At 64.1% G+C, this 8,890-nt stretch overlaps 2 protein-coding genes across 3 annotated transcripts in view; one reads left to right on the top strand and one right to left on the bottom strand.

The window, feature by feature from the left end:
* The window catches only part of PHLDA2 (pleckstrin homology like domain family A member 2), an 829-nt gene extending 480 nt beyond the window's left edge, over positions 1–349 (top strand). Inside the window, exon 2 of the mRNA XM_030887535.2 lies at positions 222–349. Within this exon, the coding sequence (XP_030743395.1) occupies positions 222–349 (128 nt within the window). The remainder of the gene's footprint in view (positions 1–221) is intronic.
* Positions 350–2,066: 1,717 nt separating this feature from the next.
* Positions 2,067–8,890, bottom strand: part of SLC22A18 (solute carrier family 22 member 18) — a 23,384-nt gene continuing 16,560 nt past the window's right edge. For both annotated transcript variants that reach the window (XM_045297343.1, XM_045297342.1), the window contains exons 8-11: positions 8,622–8,722; positions 3,931–4,032; positions 3,662–3,782; positions 2,067–2,291 (exon numbers count right to left, since the gene is read on the bottom strand). In XM_045297343.1, coding sequence (XP_045153278.1) covers positions 2,104–2,291; positions 3,662–3,782; positions 3,931–4,032; positions 8,622–8,722 — 512 coding nt within the window. In that variant the 3' untranslated portion in view covers positions 2,067–2,103. The remainder of the gene's footprint in view (positions 2,292–3,661; positions 3,783–3,930; positions 4,033–8,621; positions 8,723–8,890) is intronic.

The raw sequence follows: 8,890 nt of genomic DNA, 5'->3' as shown, positions 1-8,890 counted from the left end.
GCCTCCCCGGCCAGGTAAGCGCTCGCCGGCCTTCCACACGCGCCCTAGCCGGGTGAGCGCCTCAAGTGTCCCTGTCCCCCTTAGCCCTAGCCGGGTGAGAGCCCCCTACCCTAGCCGGGTGAGCTCCTTCCAGCCAGCACCCCCGCCCCCGCCCTCTGCGCCGGAACCAGGAGAGCGCCCTCGCTCCCGGGTCCCACGCTGACCTCCCTCTCCCCCCACAGGAGCCCGAGACTGGAGGAGTCCGGCGGGGACTGCGGCTGCCCCCACCCTCAAGATGCCGCCGGAGGAGGAGCCGCCTGCCCACCCACCCACCCGCCGCCAGGGTCGCCCCGCTGTGCGGGCGCGTTAACTTATTGGACCTATCTATCTATATATTTATTTTGATAGTCGGCACGGCACCGTCCTGTCTTTGTGTTTCGTTTTTTACATCAGTGTCCGTTCTAAATAAATAACTCCGCCGATCCATTTTCTACCAGCGCTGCCGGCCTGTGGCTTTCCTGCGGCGACCGGGGGAGCCGGCTTTGGCTTTGGCTTTGGCTCTGGACGGGCCCCAAGTGTCAACTTTCCCAGGACCGGAAGTGCCATGGGGTTCGGCTCTGGCTGGCAGGGTGTGGAGGCCAAGGCCAAGCAGTGGGCTTGACGAGGAAGGAGGGGGAGACGCGGGGCGGGGTGGCAGGGGTGGGGTAGAGGAGCCCATTTCGCCACAAACTTCCCCGCAGGCACTGGATGGGCCCAACCCGAGAACTGACTCGCCCCTCCGCCCACACACCACCTGTCCGGCAGCCACCAAGCGGAAGGACGCCTCTGCCACTCTGGCCTTGGGCCCGCGGCTCCTGGGGACCCCCTTGGAGTGGCCCTGCAAGGCCCAGCACCAGACCCTGTGGCCATGGCTTCCAGCAAGTGGTCTTTGAATCACAGATCTGGCACTGGCCTGGGTGTCGGGGGGCCACGGGGGTGGGGGTGGGTGGGGGTGTGTGTGCATCCAGGGAGCCAGCAGTTGAGCTCCTGTCAGCAGGGCTGAGATAGCATGTCCAGGACTACCCCCACCCTGGGAGGGGAGGCTCCCCCCACCCACCACCACACACACACACACACACACACACAGTGAAAGGTGTGTTACACAGGCTTCTGGCCAGGGAACACAAGGGGAGAGAGCCGGCCATAGGAGCAGCAGGACAGGAGGGGCCTGGCTGTCCCTTAACTGGGCAGCCTCCAGGGGTCCTGGGCGTTGGGCCCGGAGAAGCTATATTTCCTACAACCCAGTTTCTTCCAGCCCCCTACTGTGAAGACCCCTCCCCGCTTCCCGCACACTCTTGTACCTAGCAAGGAAGGAGAAAGACCCCTGGGCTGGACCCCGGGGCTGACTTGGGGACACCCCCAAGTCTCAGCCCCACTGGCTGGGTCTCGGGAACCCCACCCTGGGGTCTAGACCCTTGTCTGGGAAAATGACTCATGACAGAAACTGAGACTCCTGTCCCTGGTGGCATCCAAGCAGAGATGAGTGGCGCCTGGCCTAGGCTCCAAGCTCCTCTTTTCTGGGGACGGGGAGTGGGGGAGCGTCATCTGAAGACCCCTGGCTCTGGAAAGGGCGGGCCCCCCATCATAGTTGTGCCCTTTGGAGGATTGGTCAGACCCCGACTCCTGATGCCCCTGGTTGAGGGGTGGGGTGACAGCTGATCCCCAGTTCTTGGGGTCTGCTGAGGACCACAACTGGCCTTCACATCGGATCGGGGCCAGTGAGGTGGGCAAGATGACCCCAGGTAGCCCCTCCCTCAGGTGGCCCTGCGGGGGCGGGGTTGGTGCTGGGGGTCTGGCTTCCAGTTGGTCCCCTGATCTGGTTCTCCCTGGCTGGGGACCACGAGGGGGTGGGGTCTGACTCTGAACCTTCCGGAAGGCCCCAGGCCACGTGCTGGGCCGGGCCTGGGGGTGCCGGTAAGACCCTTGGCTGTGTCTGGCAGGGATTCCGGGACTGAACCAGTGGCCAGGCCAGGCCCACCTCACGCTGGAGACAGACTCCTAGCCGCTCCGGCCCCTAGTCCGTCCCCATAAGCAAGCTGGCAATGGGGTGGTTGAGGGGTATTTATTTTCAGTCCACGCCTTGGGTCACTGTGACTTGCCCCTCCTATGGGCCACGGGCTGCCCCCACAGCGTCAGGAAGACCAGGAGGTTGACGGCCATCTGTACGTGTCCAAAGACGGCCACACCGAACCGTCGATACAGGAGACCGCCCAGGGTGGGCCCCAGGGTGCGGGTCAGCGGCTGCACAGAGGCGCAGAGCCCCAGCATGGCACCTGTTGGGGGAGGGGCTACTCAGTGGCGGTCCAGTCCCCTGGGGGAGGAGGGACTCCCCTCCTCTAGCGCTTCCTCCCTACCCCCCAGAAAGTCTCAGGAGTTGGGAGTTCTGGGGCCACAGGTCAGACAGCAGACCCTACCTCCCAAGCCTGCTCAGGAAGGTCCCATCTGAGCCCCAGGGGGAGGGCAGAGGTGACCTTCCCCAGGCTTAGCCTAGCAGGACTTGGCTCTAGGTGCAGACAGGGATGGGCAGCCCCAGGTGGGGCAGGTGGACTGCAGGGCAGGGCTGGGGGGGGCCACGGGTCACTATCACAGCCCTGGGGTAGGGCGTGGCCACTGTCTACACTGGGCCAACATGGCGTGGGGGAGGGGCGGGCAGTCACCAAGCATAGGGCCTCCTGAGGCCATGAGAGAGGGGTCCCATGAGCCAACCGGATATGGCTCAGAGTGTCCTTGGCTCTGCCCACCTGGGAGTCGGAGAGCCTGTTTGGCACCTGTAGAACCTGGCTTCACCACTTCCGGCCCTGACACCTGGGAACCAGCCCCGGCCCACAGGCCACAATTAGCACCCACTCCAGGTCTTGGGTTCCCAGGCTAGGCTGGGTACGGGCAGGCGGCTCCTCCCCAGGCAAGGAAGGTGTGCAGGGCTGGCCCGGGGTCCTCCTCTCTGCTCACCCCCGCCCCAGCCAAGCCTTCTTGCTCCCTCCTGGAACCAGCCCCAGCCCCAGGCTTCCCCCAGGACAGGTCCTCCTACGGCTGTTCTTGCCCACTCTGAAGACAGGGGGGAGGGGGGGGGCACACACGGAGGGCAGCCAGTCCCCAGAGTGTGACGAGGGCCCTTCGAGTCCAGGCAGCCCACAGGAACCAGAGAGTGCCTCCTGTCGGCCAGGCCAACACCCAGTCCCCACTCTCTCCTCAGCTTTACAAAAGCAGGTTTATTCCAGAGTGAGGGCAGGGGTATGGGGGGATAGGGTACTCTCCTGTGGGGTAATGGGGCTCTTTGTGGGGTGACCAAGGGTCTCTCCTGTGAGGAGATGGGATCTACTGGTATGTGATGGGGGGGTGTTGACAAGGGATCTCCTGTGGGTGCTGGAGGAGGGGGACAGGGACCCTGTCTGTTGGTCCTCTGGGTGAACTGTCTCCCCCTGGTCCCTAACACCTCCTGGTCAGTGACTTCCTACCTGTGCTACACAACCCCGCCCACCTGTCCACCGACTCCAAGCCCTCCTCCAGGTCCTTGCCCTGGGGCCAGGCAGGCCACGGGTGGGCAGAATTCTCACCCCCAGCTATGCCACCCAGCCCCCACTGGGTGTGGCAGGGCCGCCCCTCTCCCGGCCCCTCCCACTGGGCCACATGGCAGCTCACCCACCGGTGTCGGAAGCAGACACAGCCTTGGTCAGCATGCTGTCGGTGACCACGTTGAGGACGCAGAGACTGAAGACTAAGCCGGGCACCAGGAGGCAGAAGTGGGACACGTGGGACATCAGCACCTGGGGATGCGGACGGGGCAGCCAGCTGAGCGTGGGTCCTTAGGGGACCCCCACCCAGTCCTCACCCACACCACCGATCAGCTGCCCCCACAGGGAGTCAGGGGGCCTGGTGTGCGGCTCTTTGGGCAAAGTGGGGAGGGGTACTCACCATGCCCAGGCCCACGGCTGTGAAGATCAGCACGCTGGCTCGCAGGAGAGTGCCCTCAGAGAAGCGTCTGCTCAGACGGCCCACCACCACACCCTGGATGACCTGGGCCAGGCCAGACAAGGAGGGGCCCTCAGTAACCCTCAGGGTTCCACCCCCGCAGACAGGCTGGCCACGTCCAGGGGGAGAGGTACCCCACGGGTCCCCTGCCAGGGCCGTGTCCCTGGGCCACGGGGCCGCAAGGGACCCCCCCCAAAAAACGCTTCAGTCCCTGCCAATGTGGCAAAATGACTGGACCCCCACCTGCTCACTGGACGGTTGATGGCCTGAACTCCCCGCCCAGCGGTCAGCCCCCCACAACGCAGGGAGAAGCCCAGTGCCCTGAGAGCTGCACTGGGCTCAGCTCAAGTTCACCCCACAACAAGTGAAGGTGACCACAGAGGGGCTGCCCAGGGGGAGAGGGCAGAACAACTGATGGTGTACGAGGCAAAGGGCAGCTGCCGGGGACCCTGATGGCTCAGATGTGCCCCCTCCAGTGTCATCTGACCAGTTCCTCTTCTCACCCCAGCCCCTCAGTCCTCCCAGAGAGGGAGCAGGAATCTCCCCATTTCACATATGGGAAGACTGAGGCTCCGCTACCATCCACGGGTGCCAGCCACCCTCGAGGCCAGCACCCATTTTCCATCAGGGGAGACCAGGACCAGGGGGTTGAGGTGGGCAGGGGTGGGTGTAGCTGGGATGAGGCCCAGGCTAGTGGCTGATAAGTCCCACCCTCACCACTCAGTGTGGATCCCCAAACTTGGTCCTTGGGGGGCTCTAGAGGTCAAGGTGGGAGCAGTGGTCAGCCCCATGTCCTGAGGGACCCCTCAGCCCGGGCTCCTCAGTACAGCCCTCCCTGCCCAGGGAGGGCAGAGGCCCCAAAGGACTCAGGGCAGCCCAGCCCTGGGGCAACTCCCAGGCGCCTACCTGAGGTTCATCTCCACAGTCAGGAAGTACCTCCACCCCGAGGCAGGGCGGGTGTGGTGTGGTGGAGGGCTGGGGAGAAGCCACAGAACAGGCCAAACCACTCTCCCCACTTCCTGCCAGCAGGGAACCAGGTGAACCACCACCCTGGTGGCTGGGCTGGGAGCCCCCAGGCTGCTGAGTGTGGCTTTGAAGCCGGATCTAGCCCCCAGCATCCCTGCAGGAAACTTCCGGGAGAACTGAGAGGTTTCAGAGACATCTGTTCAAATGGACAAGACCCGTCTCCTCAAGCGCCTGTATCCAGACTTGCTCCTCGTGCCTGCCCCCCACCCCTCCCCAACACCCCCTCCATGAGGCTGAGACAAAGGATGAACTCAGCCACCCTGGTCCAGCCCCAAGCGGCTTTGGCCACATGGCCATGTTCCCTGCTGGCGTGCTGTCCGGTCAGCTCTGACTCACAGTGACCCGGCACAACAGAACAAGACCATGCCCGGCCCTGCGCCGTCCCCACAAGGGTCCTTAGGTCTGAGCCCATCACCGGTGTCCATCCATCTTGTCCCTCCACTTCCCAAGCGTCGTCCTCCAGGGACCAGTGCCCACATCCCAAGCACGTGCCCCGAGTCCGGTCATCTTCCCTCTCAAGGGAGCCGTCTGGCTGCGCGGTTTCCAAGAGAGACCGCGTCGTTGCTCATCCGGCGCAACGGAAGAATGGGCCTTCCTGTGTCCGTCGCCGACACCGCTGTCCCGAGTCACCGTGTCCCTGCCGTCTTCCTTCCTCCTTGTCCAGCCCACAAGGGGACCTCAGGGACCACGGCTGACCAGGCGACCCAAACAATTCTACTCCGGGGTATTTTAGCCAAGAGAAGAAAACTGCCTGCCCACTCAGGGAACAAAACTTAGGTGCCTTACCCAAAACAAAACCCAACCCACACACCCACACCCCAGGCTGTCAAGTCCATTCGGGTCCTGCAGCCCCCCACCCCCAACCCCTTCCCCACGTCACACAGAGGGGCTTCAAGCCACTGTTAGGAAAGCGGAGCACCAGGCATTTCTTCCGCAGCACTGCTACGGAGTCCGGGCCATTCAAAGTTATGAGTTAGCAATTGAATGTGAGTGGGTGGGGGGCCCCTGGATTCTCGCCCAATGCCCCGTGTCATTTCCACTCTGAGCAGCCCCGCCCCCCGCCCCCCTTTACCTTACCCAGTGCCCTTGCCTCCCGCCCTGGCCTGGCTCCAGCTCCCCCTGCAGCCCGCCACCTGTCTGGTCTGGACTCTGCCTCCAGGCCCTTCCTTGGCCTCGGCCCCTCTGAGTAAATGGCTGTCATCCCTCTTGGGGTCCCCCCCTTTCCAGCAGGCCTCCCTTCCTCTCCCCCTCAACCTGTGTGGGTCCTACCTGGCTCCTCAGCACCACACACCCAACTCTGCGTCTTGGCCCCCCCCAGGTCCCCGTATACCCCCTCTACCCCCCCGCCCCCGGGATGCTGGTCTCACCCATGCAGAGCCTCAGCTAGCCAATGTGCCATGCCCCCTGCCCCACAGCAGGCGCAGGCACCGAGTCCACCCTGCGGTCTGCTGCAGAGAAGCCAAGATGCCCAGGCCCCAAGGGGGGAGGGGGTGTTCCTTTGACAGCCAGGCTCACGGCCGGGCGCAGCCCATGCTAACCAAAACGCTCGCTGCTCTCCAGTTGATCCCGACTCACGGAGACCCTACAGGGCAGGCTAGAACCGCCCCTGTGGTTTCCGAGGCTGTCACTCTTTACGGGAGCAGAGAGCCTCGTCTTTCTCCCTCAGAGCGGCTGGTGGTTTTGAACCGTTGGCCTTGTGATGAACAGCCCAGCATGTAACCACAACACCACCAGGGCTCCTGCCACCAGGAGGGTCTCTAGCCCTGTGCCACAGCCTGGCGTGAGGAGCTCCATTGGTCTGGTTGCCCCCTGGGCCTGGGCAGGGTGCAGCGGTCCTGGTCCCAATGGGCTGGGGTTGGTTGCGAGGGGGCCCATCCACCCTCCCTGACCTACCAGGGGGACACCTCCTGTCCAGCTCCCGGCAGTAGCACCGAGGTAGAGATGTGGGTGCTTCTCCCTTTAGCTCAGCAAACCGGGAGGGCTCTGAGGACGGGCATGCTCCGGAGCCTCCCCTGAGGAGGGGCCAAGATTCTCAGAAGCTGATGAGACCCTCACTCTGGACAGACCTCGCCCCCAGGCTGCCCTCTGCCAGACACTCTCCTTGCTGGGCCTTGCACTGCCCCTGGCTTGCCCCGGTGCACAGTCCTGGTCCCTGGGCCCAGGCTCACTGACTCCCCTCTCAGACAGGGCTCACAGACAGAGCTGTGGAGACGGAATTGAGTCACCCCCTCCAGGAAGCCTGCCCTGCTTACTCCTACGCCCGGGTTGGGGGGTTCTCTCTGCTTCCCCACCAGAAACCCCAGCACAGCAACTCCCAGGGTCCGCAGGCCCTGAGCTCAGGCAGTGGAGAAGGCTGGTCTCTGCAGCCAGGGGTTCTGGGTTCAAATCCTGCCCTGCTGTGCATGGCCCGGGCAACCTCAGCTCCCCCAGTCGTGGGTGAGCACACAAGCCCACCCTGAGCTGGGAGCCCAGCCATGGGGCAGCCAAGATGGCATAAAAGTAGCCCTGCCTGGCCTCTGCCCCCTCCTGGGGCCTTGCCTCTTAGCTCAACCTCCACAGGCCAGCCCAGGGGCCTGGCCAAGGCCACCAGTCATGAAGCTCCCGATGCCCATTCCACAGTTGTCCACTCTGCTTCTATCCCTGCTGGTCCTGGAGTGGGCACTGGGACCCAAACCCAACAACCTCCCTGGGGGGACAGCACCCTGCACTCACCACCTGGCATCCCACACTCCGCAGGTGCTGCTGGGCGGGGGCAGGGAGGCACGCCGAGAGGAAGCAACAAGCAGAGCAGGGTGGGCAGACCTGCCGCTGATTCCTGGGAGGGTAGCAGGTGTGTGTGGGGTGGGGGGTGGGGGGGTTGAGGACACCTGGCAGGGCCTACTTGGGGCAGGGGTGGCAGGAGAGGTGCTCAGGGAGGGAGGCACTGTTGGAAGTACCCAGCAGGAAGGCAGTTCCAGAAATGTCCACAGACTTCTGAGAAGAGAGGGCAGGGGAGGGCTGACTGGCAGAGGGGGTGGCAAGCCGCCCCCCCCCCCAAGACCAGAGCCACGCCACAGAGGGGAGAGAAGGTGGTAGCAGTGCTTGAGGGGGTAGGAGGTAGAGCCCCCTGGGTAGTGAAGGTGCTGGGCCCAGGGCTGCCCGGGCTCAGCAGGGCTCTAGAAGACAAGCCCTGACCTCCGGTGCCTGTCCCCTAGCATGACCTTCAGAGCAGTACCCCAAGCTGAGGTCACAAGGTCAGAGGCTGGGGGGATCCTAAGGCAATGACTAGTGTCCGGATGAGAGAGGGGCAGGAGACATCAGACAGAGACCCCAGGACCCCAGAAGTGGAGCCAGTCAGCCACCAGCCAGAGACAAAGGGCCTTCCCCCAGAGCCTTTGAAGCGATGTCCGGTCGACCCCTGGATGCTGGACTTCCGGCCTCCAGAGTGGACAGTTACAGGCCTGTGTGTGAAGCTCCCATGGACGAAGTCAGAGGGGGCAGCCCAGGGACTCATGGGGGGCCCTTGGAGATCGACGAGCAAAATTGTCTACTGGCCAGGGCGCAGACCCACGCAGGAGGGAGAGGGCCGGGGCGGTGGGTGGGGGACGCGGGAGCCCTGGCCCACTCACCATCTGCAGGACCCCGAAGTAGGACATGAGGTAGCTGGCCTGCGCTGCCCCCAGCTGGAAGAAGTCCATGGAGATGATGGAGAACATGACCATGAAGAGCCCTGGGAGGGAGCGCAGCCAGGTGAGCCGTGTCACCCCTGGCCTGGCCAACGGGGCCCCTGTGTGGACTCCCTGGAAATCCACACAGGTGGGCTCCATCATCGGCTCCCCCTGTACGGGATCCCAGGCTTCATTTGTGCTTCTGATAACAATTTACTTCCCCCCCCCCC

This window comes from Echinops telfairi, unplaced genomic scaffold (genome assembly GCF_000313985.2).
Source record: "Echinops telfairi isolate 266 unplaced genomic scaffold, ASM31398v2 ScPeMD7_7417;HRSCAF=8455, whole genome shotgun sequence".
Taxonomy (NCBI): Eukaryota; Metazoa; Chordata; class Mammalia; order Afrosoricida; family Tenrecidae; genus Echinops; species Echinops telfairi.
The sequence above is the reverse complement of the archived record's forward strand: the minus strand, read 5'-3'. Positions and strand labels throughout refer to the sequence as shown.